Below are 21,258 nucleotides of genomic sequence, written 5' to 3'. Positions count from 1 at the left end.
TGATCTAAATTCGATTGTCTAATATTATCTCGTCTTCTGTGACTAGTTATAGTCTCTTATGTTTTGGATTATAGTCTGTTCATGTTTTGGATTTGGAAAAGTAGGGTCAGCGAGATCTACACAGGCACATCAGAACTTCTTCCTGGAACTGGATCCCACCAGCCCCAGCACAATTTGTTCTACACCATTTCTAATTAGACCTCATGCTATCCTCTACGACTAGTTTTGCTACTTTATTACACTTCATTATTCTAAATCCTCCAAAAGAACAGTAATTTATTTACTTTCAGATTAGAAGGAAGGCACTTGGTAAGAGGGAAAATTCAAAGTATTACTTATTTGGCTAGTTTGACTTATGTGCTGTAAGCAGTATTACAATACTTAATGTTACTGAACAATTTACAGTGCTACTGACATGTATGTCAAACATCAAAGGGACAGAAAAACGTCGCTACATGAAGTATACATAGCTAAGAAGGTGGATACACTGAGAAATTCACAACTATCTCTGTCCAAATATGTAAGTGTTCAAAACCACTGTTCTAGTCCACAAAGTTGCGATTCAGCTTGTGTTCAGGTCTGTTAGTGCTAAAATATATCCATTCATGAGAAGGGGCCCTAGTCGGAAACAAGTGGCAAACAGATGCTGGAGACTTGTTGAGTTGCTCAAGAATAAAGGAGAGAAACAGACTGTGTCTTTGTTTTCAGGATAGGATGGATCTGGCCCTCATACAGAAAACAATGGAAACACTTTAACCCCAAAGCAAGTCTCATCTTTGGTTTAGTCTTACACAATCCAAAGAAAATAAAGGCTTGAGCAACTGCCTAAAAGAATGTTTACCCTGAATCACCAGATGGGTTGTTTATGTTGCCTGCACTGGTTAAAAAAAAAAAAGTACTTGTGCAGCCCTCTGTTCCTGTTAGCTCTCAGAGACCCAATCATACTATTTTATGAGATGTAAAAATCCAATCTTATAGTCCAACTGCATCAAAAAATTACTTGTTTTCAGTGAGATAATTATTGAAAAAAGGCCATCCTTATAATCATATCATTATTTGCAGCAGCAATAAAAACTGCAATCAAAAATTCAGCCTAAAAATTGCAATCAATAATACTAGGTTCTTAGTAACAATCATATGCTCATTACCTGTAAGCTCCATACAATTTTTCAACATACATGGATTCAAATTTTCTTTCCTGGGTCAAGGACACGACTGTCCTAATATTTTCTATTGCCTCTGTTGCAATCTGTAACATAGAACAGACCTTGATTAGAAGTGGGGCTTTTACTTCTGAAATAATAAATAATACTACTTCTGAAATAAATGATAAATATACATGTATTTATTAGATATATAATATATATAAATAAGTCTCAGGGCTCTGTCCAAAGAACTCCAAAGTTTCCATTGAGGAGTTTTCTATTCCTTCAGTTTGTAGAGCATGGGCATAATGTGTTATTCAAGACAAGCTCTGTGAGAAACCTGGGGCATCTTCAAAGCCCCACTGGTTGCGCTATTATGTATGGTGGGCAAGCCTTCCTATGCCCTAGGCTGAGAGACAGATCATCTTAGGGCACGAACAGTGGTCTGGACATGAAACCAAATTCTGTTCCCAGCCTTGCCACCAGGCAGTTACTTGACTGGCTTTAGTCAAACCCCTGTGTGACTTCGCTTTCTTTATAGGGTAGGATCTTAGAAGAGATAATCATGCTAAGTCCTTTAGTCATGTCCGACTCTCTGAGACCCCATGGACTGTAGCCCACCAGGCTCCTCTAACCACGGGATTCTCCAGGCAAAAATCCTGGAGTGGGTTGCCATTTCTTCCTCCAGGGGATCTTCCGCACTCAGGGATCAAACCTGCATCTCTTATGTCTCCTGTGTTGGCAGGTGGGTTCTTTATCACTGAGCCACCTGGGAAACCCCAAGTGATTTCTAAGAGCCTACTGAAGATGCAATCATTTCTTCCCTAAGGTACACTGCTTCTTAGGAAAGAAAATGCTTATCCTCATTTGAGAACATTCCAATTGTAAACACTACGACCTGGCCTTAATGATGAAACCAAGACAGACATCTGACTGATTTACGCCACTTGGATTTAGTTTCTGCACTTGAAGGCAACTCTGTGACTTGGGAGGGCCTGCAGATACAGAGGTTAAGGTCACCAGAGCGTGTGTAGGAAGCTGGCCTGAATATTCAGTGACTGAGGAACAGAACAAATGTCTGAACAGACTCAGAGATGAGAGAGCTAGTGGCTCTAAGAGAGGAGCTGCTGGGGGTCCTGCAGTTACCATCAGCTGTCGGTGTTCCCCTCACTCCCGCATGTGCTTATAGCAAACCCTTTGACCCAAACCCGCCAGAGCAGTTTTCTGACTGTGACAGCTAAACCACCCCTGATTGAAGTTAATTGTCTGTGACTCTGCTATTTAGCCTAAATCAGAGTTCTGCAGTTGACTCATCTAAACCATTGGCACAAGGAGCATGAGACAAAAATCTAAAACGAAATCTTAGGTTGGAGACTTCTATCTCAGTTCTCAGCTTCTGGAACCTGATAAAAGAAAGATATTCAATACTTCAAGCCGAAGAGCCTTTTATCTTTATTATAAATGAAACACCTAACAGTAATCACAGCCGGAATAGAGAATGTGCTCAGTCGTGTCTGACTCTGTGTGACCCCATGGACTGTAGCCTGCCTGGCTCCTCTGTCCATGGGATTTCCCAGGCAAGAATACTGGAGTGGGTTGCCATTTCCTCCTCCAGGGAATCTTCCCAACCCACATCTCCTGCATCTCCCGAGTTGCAGGTGGATTCTCTACCGCTAAACCATCTTGGAAGCCCCTGAATAGACAATACAGATTGGCTTTTACTCTGTGCCAGATATTACCTCATGTGACAACCCTGTGAGGCCCATGTTCTTATTCCTTTTTGCACAGGTGAGGGAACGAAGGCTCCAGAGTTCATGAGGAGGCGGGACAGGATTCCCTACCAGGCTGTTTGATACCAAGTCCCTGCTCTTAACCCATTATGCTCTTCTACTTTCCCTGCTTTGTAATTGACACAAGGAGAAACTAGTTGTTAGGACTTTCCACCCAACTTCTCGTTTTCTGGTCCCTGGATTAAGTGCTTCCAGGGTTCATTCTGGTTCAGCAGGCCCCTTATCTCAGTCAGCAGGCAGGGCCTGAGTCAAGAGGGTGACTAAACAGCCTCCCTCCCCACTTTCCAGTCCAGCAACCAACACCCTCATTACTAAGCCTTTTCTGGAAAATGAAAATGGGAAATTATCCCAAGTCCCCATGTTCCTGAACCATGACTAATCTGCACACAGGTCAATGAGAACTTTAAAAAAACACCAAAAAACAGTGATGTGGCAGAAGAGCAGAGGGCGGGGGGGGGGGGGGCGCGACAGAGATTCCAAGACCTTTCTAACCCTCATTTTGGGTTAATCAGGAGTTGACAGAGTAAACCAAATTGAAATATGATTGAATTGCTGATAATTAGTATTTACAATTTCTAACCTCTCGTTAAAAAAAAAAAACAAAAACCCTTATGAGGTTAAAATAGCTACTAAAAATATTTCAGACTGGTCAATGTGAGTTGTTCATCCTCTGATGCCTGAAACGACAGAGTAGTAGCTGAAAGGAACCTGGGACATTATCTGGTACAATTTCTCACGTTACATAAGTGAAAACTGAGGGCCAGAGGAGTGGGGGATCTTCTCCAGTGTGATATACCGAGTGGCTACAAGGCCAGGACGGATGATCCAAGATGGCGTTTTGTTTGCCAAGCTGTTCCATCCTAACCGCCCTACTGCTGCCAGAAAACTCTGGCTACTTTCAGTGTCATTGGCCATTTTTAACAGAAGTGAGGCTCTATCAACTAGATTTAAGATCTTTTCTTCCATGTAACTGGTCTAAGAAAAATGACAATTTCCCTTCTGAAATGTGAAAAGCAGTAGGGTTCGGGAGAAAGGGAACAAACACTGTGGGGTGGTTTTTAGTGGCGACAAACAAGGAAATGACGCCATAAAGAAGCCACAGCCAGCAGCCAAGAGGTCTTCCAGGACTCTGGATACGAGAGCTGAAGTCTGGGGATCATGCTGACTGCTTTTCTTCCCCATGAGCGAGACATGCTATCTGCCCCACCTCGAGCAACCATAACTGTATTAAGGCCTGGGCAGTATTGTCTGTGAAAAGGCTTTGCAAATGCTGTGCTGTAGAAACTACATCACAATTTTCACTATTTCTTCACCTCTTAATGTTTCAGTATAGCATAATATTTACATAAGTAAGGATAAAAAAAAATTCCTGGTTGTTGTCTACATTTAACATTTAAATACATGTACGTCTAAATAAAATGTAGGTTTAGACACATTTAAACCCATACGAAGAGGCTATATAGTAAAGAACTTTGAAATAGACCAGGACTTGAATCCCAGCCATGCCTTTAACTTGTTTCATTCTTGAGTTCCGCATTTGTAAAATTGGCAAAACATTAGTACTTGACTCATAGGATTCTTGTGAGGATGAGTTGGAACATGTAAATACGTAGAACAATAACTGGCTCAAAGGTCGGTCCAAGTTTAAGTGTGTGCCCAATTGCCATTACAATTAGAATCACAAATCTGAGCATTACTGCCCTCTGGTGGCTGCCTAGCTTAACTACAGAAATCACAACCAAGAAGAACAGGACTGTCTACTTAAAACAATACACTTCTATTTCTCTGCCTTAAGGACTCTTCATCTGTAAAACAGGGGTAACCTTTGTCCTAACAATGGCATCATTGTACAAAGTAAAAGGTAAAACAAGCTCTGAAAGCTCAGAAATTCTCTGAATATAGCACTTTCTATATGCTAAAAGTTTTACATTAATTATCCCATTTTCAAGTTCTAGGCATTGACACAATAAGATATTTCATACTCAATATTGACCACTATTAGTTGTAGGGAGCACTAACATTATCAAAACATGCATGTTGTAACAAATCAATCAAATAAAACCCATGTCTTAACAACCATACTTATATCCACTGAAGCCTTATTTGACCCACCTTTCCAGCAGTTTCCAGTTCCTTTTTATCTCTTTTGGCATTTCCAGCCAGCAATTTCATTTCAACAATTCCTGATACAGCAATAATTGGAACAACCGATAACAGCAAAAGGGTTAATTGCCAACCGTAGATGAATGCTATGATAATACCAGTTCCAAGGTTAGCCGTATTCTGTGCAATCAGAGCCAACCTGGTCCCAGTGGCCTGGATGAGCAAAAGAAGAGAGGGAGCTGTAGTTGAAGTTGCAGATCTATGAGCTACAGCCTTCAGCCTCCTGGCCAGAACCATGAGACAGGGATTCATGCCTGTGCTAACATTTGCTCTCGTTCATTACAATAAACCCAAGATTGTTGTTATTGTTTAGTTGCTCAGTCGTGGCCAACTCTTTTGCGACCCCATGGACTGCAGCATGCCAGGCTTCCCTGTTGTTCACTATCTCCCAGAGTTTGCTCATACTCATGTCTGTCTGTCACCCTCTTCTCCTCCTGTCCTTAATCTTACGCAGCATCAGGGTCTTTTCTATGAGTCGGCTCTTCGCGTCAGGTGCCCAGAGTAGTCTCACGCATCACTTGGGAGGCTCTGCCGCTTATTCTCTGGCTGTGCCTTTCAGCTGTCACTCCTTTCCTGACCACATGGATTCAGCATCACAGAGCCAGGTCATCACTGCTCTGCTTTGGGGAGAGGCTATGGGGCACATACACTTTTTCCTGAAGGCAACGTTTAAAGAGGAAATAAACCTCAGACACTCTGGTCATTTTAAAAGCCTGTTTGCTTCACATGTATAAGAGGGAGGCTCATGAGCTCCAAGAGACCATCAGTTGCAAAGGGTACAGATCCTAAGAGACCATCCCCTGGAAAACCTTTATAATGATGAAGTACTGTTTCCACCAATCAGAAAACAAGGGATGTCATAGGGACATCACAGGTGACATCTTGCATTGTGTAGAAGCAATGGGCTTTGTGTAACAGGCCTCAGCTCCAAGGCTGGGGGCAAAAGCCAGGGAGAGGGCGACACCCTCTGGAACCAGTTATTGGTTCAGTGTTGGGTATGCGGCCCAAATTAATCTAAGTTAGATTTAAAGGAAGGGTGTTTGTTTGGCGGTTGAGGTCCAGGTATGCCTTCTCTTCCATTGGATGAAAAACAAGGAAGCTTATAGCTCCAGTTGCTCCCAGAAGCCACCTTGTGGCCACAAGGGAAGGAGCCTCAGGGTGAAGCCAATTCTGAGGACTGAAAGCTGCTCAGAGTCAACAGAGTCCTGGGTCCTTTTGGACACTTGTGAGCCAATGGATCCATCAGTCCTGAAGTCTAACCTTCCTCTTTGTTGTTCAGGCCAGTTTGAGTTTTCTGTTATTTGCAGCTGAGACAGTTTAAAGGTGGCAGCTATGCCATATGTTTCTCCCAGACCAAGTCAAAGAAAAACAGTAGTAGAATGAGGTCTACATACCCCTTGGACTTGCGAGGCATCCATTGCAAGTCTTGTAGAAAGTGCACCAGTACTGTTTTTATGATCATCAAACCAGCTCATGTCCTAAGGCACACGATACACCTTTAAATTAGTTCCAGATTAAAACAAGCAGAGAAAAATAGGGTGAAACATCTCAAACTCTCAGTGCTGAGGAAGTACTCACTCTGAACTTGGCTGTTGGAGTTTAGGGGAGACCTCCCATGTGGCGGGGAGCCAGGGTCCCTGCCCTGAACACACACTGGGAGCCCACAGGACTCCTCCCAGCTGTGCCCGGAAAGCACACCATGGGTGCGGGGCTTATCCAGATGGCAGCCAAGCTCACCGCCAGCTTCACCGGAGACCGCGGTGCCTGCGGGTCCACCCACCCACTCCTCAAACCTGTGCTCCCAACACCTGCTCCCCGAGGGGGCCACTCCGCTCATAAAGGGTGGCGGAGCTGGGCTGAACATGGCTCTTTCTTCTAAATTCTAGGCATGAGATCATCAGCCCTGGTTTCTCACCATGTTTTGTTGTGTTTATTTGAAGCCAGGATGAAAGAGTCTATCTTAGGGCTTCCATGGTGGCTCAGTGGTAAAGAATCCACCTTCCAATGCAGGAGACAAGTTTGATCCCTGGCCCAAGAAGATCCCACATGCTGTGGGTCAACGTGAAGCCTGTGCACCTCAACTATTGAGCCTGTGCTCTAGAGTCCGGGAGCCCCAACTACTGAAGCCGTGTGTGCCCCAGAGGCCATGCACTGAGACACAAGAAGCCCACGCACCACAACTCGAGAGGAGGCCCCTCTTGCAGCAACTAGAGAAAACCCTGAACAGCAATGAAGACTCAGTGCCACCAAAAATAAAGAAAGAAATAAATTTTAAAAAAATTTAAAGTCTTAGATATGATTTTAATTATATGCCCCTCATCCACAGAATCTTTTAGTTTCATATAAAATAATTTTCCCTACATAGCAAGAGTTTAAAAGACACTGAAAAAAGTCTTGCACAGAATATGATACCAGCCCTGTGCCCTCCTGTGAACCAGAATGTCATCCATTCCTGTCAACTACATGGATAATATTCTGGCCCTCTCTTAAAGCCTTCTCTATAAAATAGAGAATTCATGCCTGCACATCTTCCCACGAGTCCTGTACTAGGCGTCACCCTCCTGATGGGGCCCACAATGCACGTGATAGTCCCAAAGACCAGCACACCATCTGGGACATAGCGAGTGACGCTGGAGTGAACCAAGTGAACCGACATGGAAGAAGAGGTCCAACAAAACTCAGTGATCAACACGTGGTGACGCCCATAGTAAGTCGCATCAACTGTTGGGCAGAAACCCTGCCAACCATTGTTGCCTTTGTTGAAAGGCATCCCGGTGTCTCAAGTGACTCCGAGGACCTGCACAGAATCCGGAAAACACAGGCAGATCCTTGAAGTGAGAGTATCCACATGGATAGAGGGAGTTGCAAAAGAAGCCCCCAAAGTCATGACATACTAGCCCCTATTTATTACATAAACTAAGCCTATTCCCATGAAAACCCTAAGAGGTCTTTGGATGCTGAAGGACTAGTACAACTAGCGGGGATCTGACCAGTTCCTGCATGAACACCCGGGACCCACAGCACAGAGGGCAGCAGAGTGAGGCCCGAAAGGAAAGGAAAACGCTGCCCTGGTGCGCACACCTACCTGTCTCAACATCGCTTTAAAAGCCATTGACCGTAGCCTCGTGGTGAGGATCTCACCAGCCTTCCCAAACGTGAAGCCCTAGGCAGGAAGAAAGGCTCTTGTCTCTCTTAATCATCACAAGCATTTTGACACAAGTGTGTGTATTCACATGGAATTCTATAATCTTTATATATGACTCAACTATTCAAATAACAAAGTCTATGATCAGATACTAACTCAAAGTCCCAACTTCAAATTCATGTGCTACTAGATGTATGCTATTACAGTTGGAATAGATAAACAGCAAGGACCTACTACACAGCAAAGAGAACTACATTCAGTATCCTATGATAAACCATATGGAAAAGAATATTTTAAAATGTTTATATATGTGTAACTGAATCATTTTGTTGTACAGCAGAAATTAACATTGTAAATCAACTCCACTTCCATAAAAAAACAAAAATAAAAAATTCATATACTGGTAAATCATTGGTATGCAATAGAATCCTAAGACCAAAATCTGTAAATGTGTCTTAGAAATAGGCTTCTGACCCATTCTAAAGAGACTTCCTTTTCAAAACTCTCATGGACAACATCTCAGTGAGAATAATACCGTCTTAATTACAACCTTCAGAGTGTACCTATTGCTTGAAGCAAAACGGTCTCCAATGCAAGTAACAAAATTCTATGCGGGGATGAATTTTGGCTCCTGTAGTCTACAGAGACATCACTTTGCCAACAAAGGTCCATCTAGTCAAAGCTATGGTTTTTCCAGTAGTCATGTATGGATGTGAGAGGTGGACCATAAATAAGGCTGAGTGCCAAAGAATTGATACTTTTGACTTATGTTGCTGGAGAAGGCTCATGAGAGTCCCGTGGACTGCAAGGAGATCAAACCAGTCAATCCTAAAGGAAATCATCCTTAATGTTCATTGGAAGGACTGATGCTGAAACTGAAGCTCCAATACTTTGGCCACCTGATGCGAAGAGCTGACTCACTGGAAAAGACCCTGATGCTGGGAAAGACTGAAGGCAGGAGGAGAAGAGGGTGACAGAGGATGAGATGGTTGAATGGCATCACCAACTCAATGGACATGAGTTTGAGTAAACTCTGGGAGACAGTGAAGGACAGGGAGGCCTGACATGCTGCAGTCCACGGGGTTGCAAAGAGTCAGACATGAATGAGTGGCTGAAAAACAACAACAAAAATTGGTCCCCAAGCTTTTTGGCATCAGGGACCAGTTTCATGGAAGACAGTTTTTTGACAGATGGGGTGGGGAGATGGTTTGGGGATGATGCAAGAGCATTACAATTTATCGTGCACTTAATTCCTATTATTATTACATCAGCTTCACTTCAGATCATCAGGAGTTAGATCTTGGAGGCTGGGGACCCCTGGTGTAGACAGATGTCTCTAGTGCTGGCTCCAAGGGAGTTTGCTGCTTCCCCGTCACAGCTCTGCCTGCTCTCAGATCAGCCAACGGTCAGTCTACTTGTCTTCTCCCAGCATCCTTGCCAGACACTTCCCTCTTTCTAACTATAGAGAGCAGCCCAGATGTCCACAGCTGGGCTTGCTTCCGGGGCCCTGGGATGGGTCTCCAGCCACGTTGAGTGTTGGTGCAGGCATGCGGGGTGCTCTTTGGGAGCACATATCACTAAGCCGAGAAGATGGGTGGTCAGTACCCCTGGAGTCCAGGCCTAGAGCTCGCTGATTTCCTAGAGTACCTTTGCTGGCAGATTGCTCAAGGCCTGGCCATCTGCCCACTGTTGGTGCAGCATGTGTTTGTAACTAGCTTCACTCCCTAACACACCGGGGCTTGTGGCTACATTGGACACTGAGTTGCCACCAGCAAGGCAATCGTTTCTAAACAAAAATCTTGGCTTACTTTTACCACTGGCTCAACAACAGCAAAAGAGAAACACACTAGGCATGACTAGGAAATATTTTGTGGACTTAATGGATTGTACTAGAAAGGCACTGAGTTAAAGAGACAAAAAGCCACTGGTAAAAGTCTAGGTAGGCAAGTACAGAGTTTACTAGTTCATTTTGGGCAGGTCTATAATATCTAAATGCAGTATAATGTTCATTCTTTCAAATAGTTCATCAATCAAGGAAGAAAAGATCAGAGAAGTTACTTGATATTATATAAAAAGTAAGGTGGCTTAGACAGTAAAGAATCTGCCTGCAATGTGGGAGACCCAGGTTCGATCCTAGGGTTGGGAAGATCCCCCAGGGTAGGGAATGACTACTCACTCCAGTATTCTTGCCTGGATGATCTCATGGACAGAGGAACTTGGTGGGCCACAGTCCACGGGGTTGCAAAGAGTCGGACACAACTGAGCAACTAACACTTTCAGTTTCAAAAAGAGAGTGCTGTTGTACTGATTTTTCTTTCAGTTTATGTCTCGTTGCATTTAAATGGGACTTATGTTGTCCTGTGAATTAAAGTCTCTTTCCTCCTTGGCAATGAATGTCTAGAGGGCCAACCTGTAACATGATGTAACTTAGCACCCAGGGAAGTCACAATGCCTACTACTTAGGACTCTGCCCTCTCAAAGAGCCTTGTGCCAATGGAGTCTGTAATTCATTTCAGTCTAAGATTTGGAAACTCCAAATCAAAGCTAAGGGTTTTTACATTTTTAAAAAATTTTAAACTGGAGTATACTTGCTTTACAATGTGTTAGTTTCTGCTGTACAATGGCATTAATCAGCTACAAGTACACATATATCCCCTCACTCTTGAGCCTCCCTCCTACTCAGCCCCCCTCCCACCCCTCTGGGTCATCACAGAGCACCGAGCTGAGCTCACTGTGCTATACAGCAGCAAAGCTAAGGGTTGGATAACCTGTTTCCTTTATTGGATTTTGATTAATCAATAATTAATCTATATTAACATATACTTAATGAAAATCTAATCGATAATTAATCTATATTCTCTACTTGAATATAGACTCGATAAAGAAGATCAAATTATAGGTACCTACCTGAAGGAAGAAAGTAAAAAAGGAAATAATTCCCAGGCCTAAGAAAAGCAATGAGAACATGTTGCATTTCTGCTGCTTCACTTCATCGTCTCCTGGTCCAAAAATCTACAAGAGGACATTTAAAATACCCACTTGGATTACATGAACCTTGTATATTCCTCCCAGAAACAATGGCTTGAGCATTCCATTTTAAAAACCAGGTTTTGAATATGTGTTGTCTTTTTTCTAACTGTGGTAAAATATATGCAACATCAAGTTAACTAAGTGGTAGATTTTAAGTGTACCACGCAATGGTGTGAAGGATATTCAGAGTGTTGTGCCACCTTCGCCACCATCCATTTCCATAACTCTTCATCATCCACAATGAAATCCTGACCCATTCAACAGGGACTTCCACGACCCCAGCCCTAGCCATCTAGTCCCACCATTCTACTTCCTGTCTCCATGAATTTGAGGAACACAGTAAGTGCCCTACATATGAATGAGCTCAGTTCCAAGAGCAGGTTCATAAGTCCAATTTTTTTTTTGTAAAGCCAACAAAGTTAGCCTAGATAACCCCACAAACACCATCGGCTGCATAGTAACATGTTTATAATACTTATTGCACAAATAATGCATACATAAAAAACAAACGCAAAAAATGAAGGAAACCTCTTAAATCTTGTAGAAGAGAACCCTGTAAAGTACAGTGGTACAACAGAGGCATACAGGGCCTGGCATGTGCGTTTGCATCTTTGAACGTTTGCAGCCTGGAGGTTCGTATGTGGAGGACTTGCGGTGTGGTTGTTGACGTGGGCTGAAACACTGCACATGGACTGTGGTGGCTGCCCACTCTTGTGTTTATTCCTCTTCTTCTGCACCTGCTGTTCCCCTGCCTGAACTCCTTCTGCCCCTCACCTGCCTCCCACCCCACCCCACAGGGCCTCGGCCCGAACAGGTCTCTCCTGACCAAACTGCACGACACATCACCCCCACTGCCAGCCCCTCCACTGCCTGACAGTGCTTTTAAAATGCCTGCCATCCTGTGATGTGTAACATACTTGTTTTGTGTGTGTGTGTGTGTGTGTGTGTGTGTGTGTTATGTATCTGTCCCAATAGAAAGCAAACTTTTAGGGGCAGGACTTCGTTTATTTTGTTTTCTACTCAATCTCCAAAAGCTCCATTTGACACCAAGAAGAGGCACCCACATATAAATACAGCCCACACTGTTTTTGAATTGCAAGAGAGTCAGGGATTGCGTTATTCTGTACTGTAAAAACAGTTGGTGGGTTCTCCCTAATTCATTTATTTTTTAATTTGTGGTCCTAACTGTAGACCAACGTTCCAATTCAGAAGCATAATAAATTCTTTATATGATGGGGAATAATTAAACTCTAACAAAAATTATCTCCAATAACATTAGAGATTAACTAAGGTTATAAAACATAAATGTTGGGTTTTATGGAGCCTTAGATATTTCTGATCACTTCTGATAAACATCCCTCAGGGAATTTAACAATTGGATTGTAGGAGTTTTCTCTCTGTGTCTCAGCCTCTCCAAGCCTTGTAAGGATTACTGAACAATGATGTAGTAGATAGCACTTTTTAATACTTATTTTGAGGCAGACACTCTTAAATGCTTTCTGTATATTAATCGTTACTTATATCATCTCTCTTTTAAAAAATTTTTCTTGCCGTATAGTTTTTATCGTCTCTTAATCATCAGCCATTCTAGGAGGTAGGTTTGTTTTACAGATGAACAAACTGAGGTACAGCAAGGTGAAGCATTTGCCCAAGTTTGCACGGCAATTGGGGGCTTCCCAGGAGGTGCTAATGGTAAAGAACCCACTTAAAATGCAGGAGACGTAAGAGACGTAGGTTCTATCCTTGGGTCAGCAAGGTGCCCTTAAGGAGGACATGGCAACCCGCTCCAGTATTCTTTCCTGGAGAATCCCATGGACGGAGGCGCCTGCTGGGCTCCACAGGGTTGCAGAGTCAGACATGACTGAAGCGACTCAGCACAGCAATTAAATGGCGAGGGGTCTGAGCCCAGAGCCCGGCCTCTTAAGCCCTTGAGACTTGAACTCTTCCCCCACCCCCACCCCCAGCCATCCTGTGAGGTGGGCATCTCCTCTCCACAAACAGGGTGGGGGTCACGGCCTGACACCAGTTCACCCGAGCGGAGAGAGTGACTAGAACGCCTCCTTCAGGGACCTTGCAGTTTCTAATTTCCTTGACAGCATAACTGGCCGACGTTTTCTTTTGCCTCACGGCTTTCCTCAACAGGGAATGAAAGCCTTTGGCTTAGTTTCATTGGAGGCTGCCTTACTGCAGAGTGGACCGGGCTGGCATGAGAACTGATTTCCTGGTGAAGTGATTTCACTCAGGCCATCCAGTGGTGTCCCCACACTCACCGCTATCATTTCCGAGAAGATGACCGAGAAGGCCGGCTGGAGCGCCCCGTTGGCAACGGCGCACAGCGTTCCCACCACTAAGTAGGGCCACTCTGTCTTGTTCAGTTTCAGGATCTTCAGAAAAGACACCGGTGGCACAGATTCATCCTAGAACACACACACATCAAGACGAACAGGCAGCAACACCACAGTCACGAGTGTGGACCCGGAGAGGGCCCGGCCTGCCCTCCAGGGACTTATAAGTTGGGCAGGGGGAATGACGAGGCCACGGCAGACCACGGGAGGGTCCCACAGGACGTGACAAGATGCTAACTGTGTCCCTGTCAATCCTAAAGGAAATCAACCCTGAATATTCATTCACTGGAAGGACTGATGCTGAAGCTGAAGCTCCAATACTTTGACTACCCGATGCGAAGAGTCTAGTCATTGGAAAAGACCCTGATGCTGGGAAAGATTGGAGGCAGGAGAAGAAGGGGACGACAGAGGATGAGATGGTTGGATGGCATCACTGACTTAATAGACATGTGTTTGAGCAAACTCCGGAAGATAGTGAGGGACAGGGAAGCCTAACATGCTGGGGTCCATGGGGTCGCAAACAGCTGGGCATGACCGAGTGACTGAACGACAACAAATGGACTGCACAGCCTAAGCTGAGGGAGTCCATCACCCAAGGAGCAGTCCTCACGGTGTGACCAGCCTTTCTCTATCCCAGCCTCAGCAAGTGAGCAGAAGCAGGATCTGGGCACCAGATGCCCTAAAATTCAAGTCATGATGTTGGGGTCACACAAGATACGACCCACAAATAGATGGGTTAAGCGTCCTCACCAACACAAGGCGCTGTGATTCATCTGAGGGCCTGGGCCTGGTCTCCTCACCCCAGAACCCTGCCTAGCACCTTATGCGTGTCATGTCCTAACTGACAAAACTAAGTACCCACGCCCTTTTCTTTCACTACTACTAATGGTAGGGCAGACTAACTTTAGTCTGCATTCCCTACAGACTTCTGCTTCATAGCTTAACTTGTTTTGTGATTTTCCCCCCGTTTGTTTTTTTTACATATCTCTGTGACTTTGTTTTAAGATGTCTTGGCTTATGTCTTGGCTTTCACTGTGGCTCAGATGGAAAAGACTCTGCCTGTAATGCAAGAGACCCAGGTTTGATCCCTGGGTCAGGAAGATCCCCTGCAGAAGGAAAAGGCAACCCACTCCAGGATTCTTGCTGGGAAATCCCAAGAACAGAGGAGCCTGGTGGGTTACAGTCCATGGGGTTGCAAAGAGTTGGATATGACCGAGTGACTGACTGAATGACTAACACTTTATTTCCTTAGAAATGGCCCAATGCCTGGCACATACCAAGTTCTCAGCAAGTGTTGAATCTGATGTTTGGTCAAGCATGAGGGATTTAAGTCACATAAAGGAGAATATTATAGGGAATTCCCTGGCAGTCCAGTGGTTAAGACTCTCTCAGCACTTTCACTGCCATGGGCCCTGTGTTCAATCCTTGGTCAAGGAACTAAGATCTCACAGACTGTGTGGGGTGACCAAAAATAAAAATAAAAAGGAGAATATTCTGATTATAGAGGTGGTTTCACAGTAAACTAGATACCATATGTGCCTATGGAATCCCATGGCCTTACAGTTGTTTAAATAGGTCACATTTTTGTCCCTATGAAATACAGAACATAGGAATAGTTTCTATTCAACCCTTTGCTTTCAAACCACCCCTCTCCTCTGAATTTTAGGGTTTTTTTCCCTCCCTGGTTAGTACTATCTTTTAGACCTGGCCTCCAGCCTGATAAAGGAGCTCAGGCTGCTTTTCACAAGCAAACAGTCTTTCTAATCAGATTTAATCTCCCTCTCTACCTGGGCACACCATTTATCCCTCTATGATGGCACCAAGGACAGTCGTATTGATTGTGGCATTTTCTGCCTACCCCTCTTTGCATTTCTCCAAGAGAAGTGCTCCTCTAAAATACCAGACTCCAAAGATGTAACAGTGTAACTATCCAGACAAATGCGAAAAGGAGAAGCAAATACTTCACAGACAAAAAGGGAGAAACTGTTTATCTTACTTACAATAATATAGCACCACAATAATACAATGTTATTCTCTTTCTATAAATACACCAAGATTGAGACTGCTAAAAGAGCCCTTCTCATCTCTGCAGTGAATAACATCCTGGGCAGAGAAAAACAGACGCAATGAACTCTCAGTAGGATCAGTTTTTTCAGGCCAACACAAGAGGTAAAATACACTCAGCTTTTATTAACTGTTGTTTCGTTGCTAAGTCAAGTCTAACTCTTCTGTGACCCCCTGGACTGGATGTAGCCCACCAGGCTCCTCTGTCCATGGGACTATCCAGGTAAGAATACTGGAGTGGGTAGCCCTGTCCTCCTCCAGGGGATCTTTCCGACCCAGGGATAGAACCCCTGTCTCCCGCTTGGCAGGTAGATTCTTTACCACTGAGTCACCTGGGGAGGCCCCAGATTTTATGAGTAAATAACATCAAAGTGAAGGGAAAGTTGCTCAGTCATGTCTGACTCTTTGCGACCCCACGGTCTATACAGTCCATGGAATTCTCCAGGCCAGAACACTGGAGTGGGTACGTTTTCCCTTCTCCAGGGGATCTTCCCAACCCAGGGATGGAACTCAGGTCTCCTGCATTGCAGGCAGATTCTTTACCAGCTGAACCACAAGGAAAGCCCCAAAATACTGTAGTGGGTACCCTATCCCTTCTCCAGGAGATCTTCCTGACCCAGGAATCGAGCCAGGGTCTCCTGCATTGCAGGCAGATTCTTTACCAACTGAGTTACCAGGGAATAACATCAAAATACACTCCTAAACTGTTTCTTAAAGTCATAAAATATCTTTTCTTAGAATGTGTTCCCTTTCTATTATAAAAGCTTCTGTTAACTTGAATTAATAACATCCCAGTTACTTCTCTTGAGGTCCTTTGTGTTTTATACTGTAAACATGAGATTTGTGTAAACATTTGTATTATAAAGTTGTTGATCTAAAGATGTTGATCTAAAAAAAAAATCCCAAGGTTTCAGGTGAGAAATATTAAAGAATGTACTCCTTGGCTATTTCTGGTTATTCTGTCCTTTTTCCTAGTAAGAGAATTCCAGTTTTACTCAGAGTAGCAATGCATATAGCAAAAAGGTTCCGTTTTCTACCCTCCCTTGTAGCTAAGTATGGACATGTGATTAAGTTATGGCCAATGATATAGGTTTTGTTTTGTTTTGTTTTTTTAAGTACTGTATGAGATGTCTGGAAACACTTTGTTTCTTCTTGCTGCTTGGAACATGGATGTGATGGCTGGAGCTTCCAGAGTCATTTTAGATTATTGAGAATGAAAGCTCCATGCCAGGGTAGTGAGAGTAAATGTGAAACGAGCCTGAGTCCATGGTGACCATGGTGCAGTGACCACTGTAACCCTGGGTTTCTCACCTCTAAGTTTGTTTGTTTGTTTGTTTTAATGTGAAAGAGAAATAAAACCTTATTTCTCTTAAATTGATATTACTCTGGGTTTCCTAGTATAGACAATCAAAAGTAATCCTACATAATAGATCATGCAAATATTAGGGCCTCTTATTTTAGACCAGCCTGGCTTTACTCTGGATCTGAAAAATGAATGGAACATCTCGTTTTAATTTTAAGCATCTAAGCACAGAGCCTATGTTTTGGGAATCCCTTTTCATTGAAAATCCATTGTTAATTGGAATTGATTTCAATTTTTGACAAGTACAATTAATATTGGATATGTCCTTCTTTTAAGAAGAGTATGGCTCATGGTGGGAATCTTCTGTGCCTACAATATGCTTGCAAGGCTACGGATTTCACCAGCAAAACTAAACAATGAAAGATAATTGAAAAACAACTTACAAGTTCACTGGTTTCCACATCAAAGCCGTTCTGATACTGTCGTGAACTCCTCAGGCTTTTATGAAGAGAACGCCTAACTATGGGATGAGTCAAACCCATGGCAGGCTTTTCATCAGCAAGTGTGACTTTAAATTCTTCTGACTGGATCTGGCTTCCTGAAATCTAGAAGAAGAAGAAAATGTTGAGTTGTGTGTCCAGATGGATGTAACCTTCAAGTTTAGAACCAGTAACTATCATTTGTCAGGCATCTATTTTGTGTTAGGTGCTTTTCAAAAAAAAAAAAAAATATATATATATATATATAACAGCTTTATTGAAACAAAATTCACATACCATGAAATTCACCCTTTTAAAGTGCTTTTTATAGTATATTCAGGTGGGGCTCATCACTATGAACAAAAATAGTGGAAGTGATGGAATTCCAGTTGTGCTATTTCAAATCCTAAAAGATGATGCTGTGAAGGTGCTGCACTCAATATGCCAGCAAATTAGGAAAACTCAGCAGTGGCCACAGGACTGGAAAAGGGCAGTTTTCATTTCAATCCCAAAGAAAGGCAATGCCAAAGAATGCTCGAACTACTGCACAATTGCACTCATCTCACACACTAGCAAAGTGATGCTCAAAATTCTCCAAGCCAGGCTTCAACAGTATGTGAACCGAGAACTTCCAGGTGTTCAAGCTGGATTTAGAAAAGGCAGAGGAACCAGAAATCAAATTGCCAATATCTGTTGGATCATCGAAAAAGCAAGAGAGTTCCAGAAAACATCTATTTCTGCTTTATTGACTATGCCAAAGCCTTTGACTGTGTGGATCACAACAAACTGTGGAAAATTCTTAAACAGATGGGAATAGCAGACCACCTAAACTGCCTCCTGAGAAATCTGTATGCAGGTCAGGAAGCAACAGTTAGAACAAGACATGGAACAACAGACTGGTTCCAAATAGGGAAAGGAGTACGTCAAGGCTGTATACTGTCACCCTGCTTATTTAACTTATATGCAGGTACATCATGAGAAATGCTGGGCTGGATGAAGCACAAGCTGGAATCAAGACTGTTGGGAGAAATATCAATAACCTCAGATATGCAGATGACACCACCCTTATGGCAGAAAGTGAAGAGGAACTAAAAAACCTCTTAATGAAAGTGAAAGAGGAGAGTGAAAAAGTTGGCTTAAAACTCAACATTCAGAAAACTAAGATCATGGCATCTGGTCCCATCATTTCATGGCAAATAGATGGGAAAACAATGGAAACAGTGAGAGATTTTATTTTTTGGAGCTCCAAAATCACTGCAGGTGGTGACTGCAGCCATGAAATTAAAAGATGCTTGCTCCTTGGAAGAAAAGCTATGACCAACCTAGACAGCATATTACAGAGACATTACTTTGCTAACAAAGGTTTGTCTAGTCAAGGCTATGGTTTTTCCAGTAGTCATGTATGGATATGAGAGTTGGGCTAAAAAGAAAGCTGAGTGCCAAAGAATTGATGCTTTTGAACTGTGGTGTTGGAGAAGACTCTTGAGACTCCCTTGAACTGCAAGGAGATCAAAACAGTCTATCCTAAAGGAGATCAGCCCTGAATATTCTTTGGAAGGACTGATGCTGAAGCTGAAACTCCAATACTTTGGCCACCTGATGTGAAGAGCTGACTCATCTGAAAAGACCCTGATGCTGGGAAAGATTGAAGGTGGGAGGAGAAGGGGACGACAGAGGATGAGATGGTTGGATGGCATCACTGACTCAAAGCACATGAGTTTGAATAAGCTCCAGGAGTTGGTGATAGACAGGGAAGCCTAGCATGCTGCAGTCCATGGGGTTGCAAAGAATCAGACATGACTGAGCGACTGAACTGAACTAAACAGGTGCTTATTTCTTAGCCTTGCAGCAGCCTCACATGGTAGATTTTGTATTTCAAATGTGGAAACTGAGACTCAGAAGAGTTAAATTATTTGTCAGAAAACAAAACAAATTTTTGACTTAACTTTTTTGGAACCCACCCTCACCCCACTCCCTGCCACGTGCTCCCAAAGGGCAATATTTAGAACAGAGAATTACTAGAAACAAGTCACGTATTCAACTTTAGAGAAATGATTGAGCATTTTATTACACATCAATGTAATTACTGCTGAGGACATATAAAATTATAGTATTTGGATGATGTGTATCTGAAATGTGAAGGAAAAAATAACAAAAATATGTACATATTAGTTACAGTTACCAAAGCAAATGTATAAACTTTTACAAATAGAAGAATTGTGTTTACAGGATAAATGTTTTTCAGTTATTTATTTTGCAAAATTGCTCAAGTGACTAATTTCAATAATAAGGCAAATATAATTATCAATAGAACCTGCTTTAGGAAATAGAGTGAATAGTTGTTGTTGTTGTTGTTGTTTTAAAGGAAAACCAAACTCAGGAATTCCCTGGAGGCCCAGAGGTTAAGACTTGGCACTTTCACTCCTGTGGGAGCAGGGTTTGATCCCCAGTCGGGGAACTAAGATCTCTCAAGCCAAAAACAAAAAACCGAACTATTCACTTCCAAGAGCCATGAATCTTGCCATTGCTTTATTAGGATGATCTGGGGAGTATTTTAAGGTCTCATAGGACTTCTCCCAACTGCCAGAGATCCTGGCATCAGTCTCTTACCCCCACCACCGCTCTGAACATCCCTAATCTACTGGGGGAAGGACCCACTAGTTTGAACAGGCAATTAAGAATCACTGTCCTAAACAACAAGTTCAAAATGTTTTTGGCATTTTCTTTTACTTCCCCCTCTTCCCACCTTTCTTTCAAGATTCTTTCAACGACTCTGAATTAAAGTCTCAGATGTATCCTTGGCATCTTTCTGATACTTCTGATTTCTCTGTACAGCATTAGCTATATGATATTTTAATAAAGAAAGATATTATATTAAGGATAAAACAACAGAAAAACTTCCCAAGAAGCAGATACCTGCGTGTTTACCAGCCTGAAGTACACCCCTTCCTTCTTCATTAGTTCTCTGTGGCTTCCTTGCTCCACAATGACTCCGTCGTCAAACCCAGCGATGACATCTGCATTCCGGATCGTAGACAGCCGGTGGGCTATCACTATGGTGGTCCGGCCTTCCCTGGCCTAGAGGGGAAAAGGACAGGCATGGAGGGCAGCAGGGTTACACCTTCCTTGCACTGTTGATTAACACACAATGAAGCACGCAGATGGGGGTGTCTGTGGTTGATGGGACAGCAGCTCATCATGCCTGTGTGATCAGGGCACAAAGGCATCGCTCACACGTGAATGGATACAGGTGACTTAAATTCTGGACCAGACAGGAGGCCAGGCCCCCAGGATGAAGATGGAAAACTCTGGAGTTTCTCTAATGTTTTCATACTATTGTGAGGAGCCCTGGTTCTGAGTTATATGATATGCTAAGACTTTAGCAGAAGCATGTGCAGAAGTTGTTGCCACATAAGGCCTTCTCCAGAGCACTTCTGTCTGATTTCTTCTGAAGTGCCTGCAATTCTGTAATTAACTGTGATTGTAATTCTGATGGACTATGTGCAGTTACCTTAGGCAAAAACATACCCTGGGGTCTAGATGGTTTAAATCATGGTTCAAAGACCATCTCAGTCACAAACTCTGGAGAGGGGCCAGTAACTGTAGTTTTTAACACATACTTTGGGTGGTTTTTATGGATACTGAAATCTACAAATCACCCCCTAAGTAGTTCAGTGAACTCACATGTCATTAGCTTGATGGGTTTATGAATGGGCATTTATACCCTGGAAAATGTCCATCAAATTATTCACGTTATGTCATTAACAATAGTTATTCTTTTTAATATTCATTAC

At 43.1% G+C, this 21,258-nt stretch overlaps 1 protein-coding gene across 4 annotated transcripts in view; it reads right to left on the bottom strand.

Moving 5' to 3' along the window:
* LOC122438231 (phosphatidylcholine translocator ABCB4) overlaps window positions 1-21,258 on the bottom strand; it is a 70,963-nt gene that overhangs the window by 13,389 nt on the left and 36,316 nt on the right. For all 4 annotated transcript variants that reach the window (XM_043462869.1, XM_043462868.1, XM_043462870.1 and 1 more), the window contains 8 exons: window positions 20,381-20,542; window positions 17,429-17,590; window positions 13,544-13,690; window positions 11,151-11,255; window positions 8,184-8,261; window positions 6,493-6,576; window positions 5,048-5,251; window positions 1,149-1,249 (listed from right to left, as the gene is read on the bottom strand). In XM_043462869.1, coding sequence (XP_043318804.1) covers window positions 1,149-1,249; window positions 5,048-5,251; window positions 6,493-6,576; window positions 8,184-8,261; window positions 11,151-11,255; window positions 13,544-13,690; window positions 17,429-17,590; window positions 20,381-20,542 — 1,043 coding nt within the window. The remainder of the gene's footprint in view (window positions 1-1,148; window positions 1,250-5,047; window positions 5,252-6,492; window positions 6,577-8,183; window positions 8,262-11,150; window positions 11,256-13,543; window positions 13,691-17,428; window positions 17,591-20,380; window positions 20,543-21,258) is intronic.

The sequence above is a fragment of the Cervus canadensis genome, chromosome 3 (genome assembly GCF_019320065.1).
Source record: "Cervus canadensis isolate Bull #8, Minnesota chromosome 3, ASM1932006v1, whole genome shotgun sequence".
NCBI classification, from domain to species: domain Eukaryota; kingdom Metazoa; phylum Chordata; class Mammalia; order Artiodactyla; family Cervidae; genus Cervus; species Cervus canadensis.
Note: the sequence above shows the minus strand (reverse complement) of the source record. Positions and strands in the feature narration are given on the sequence as shown.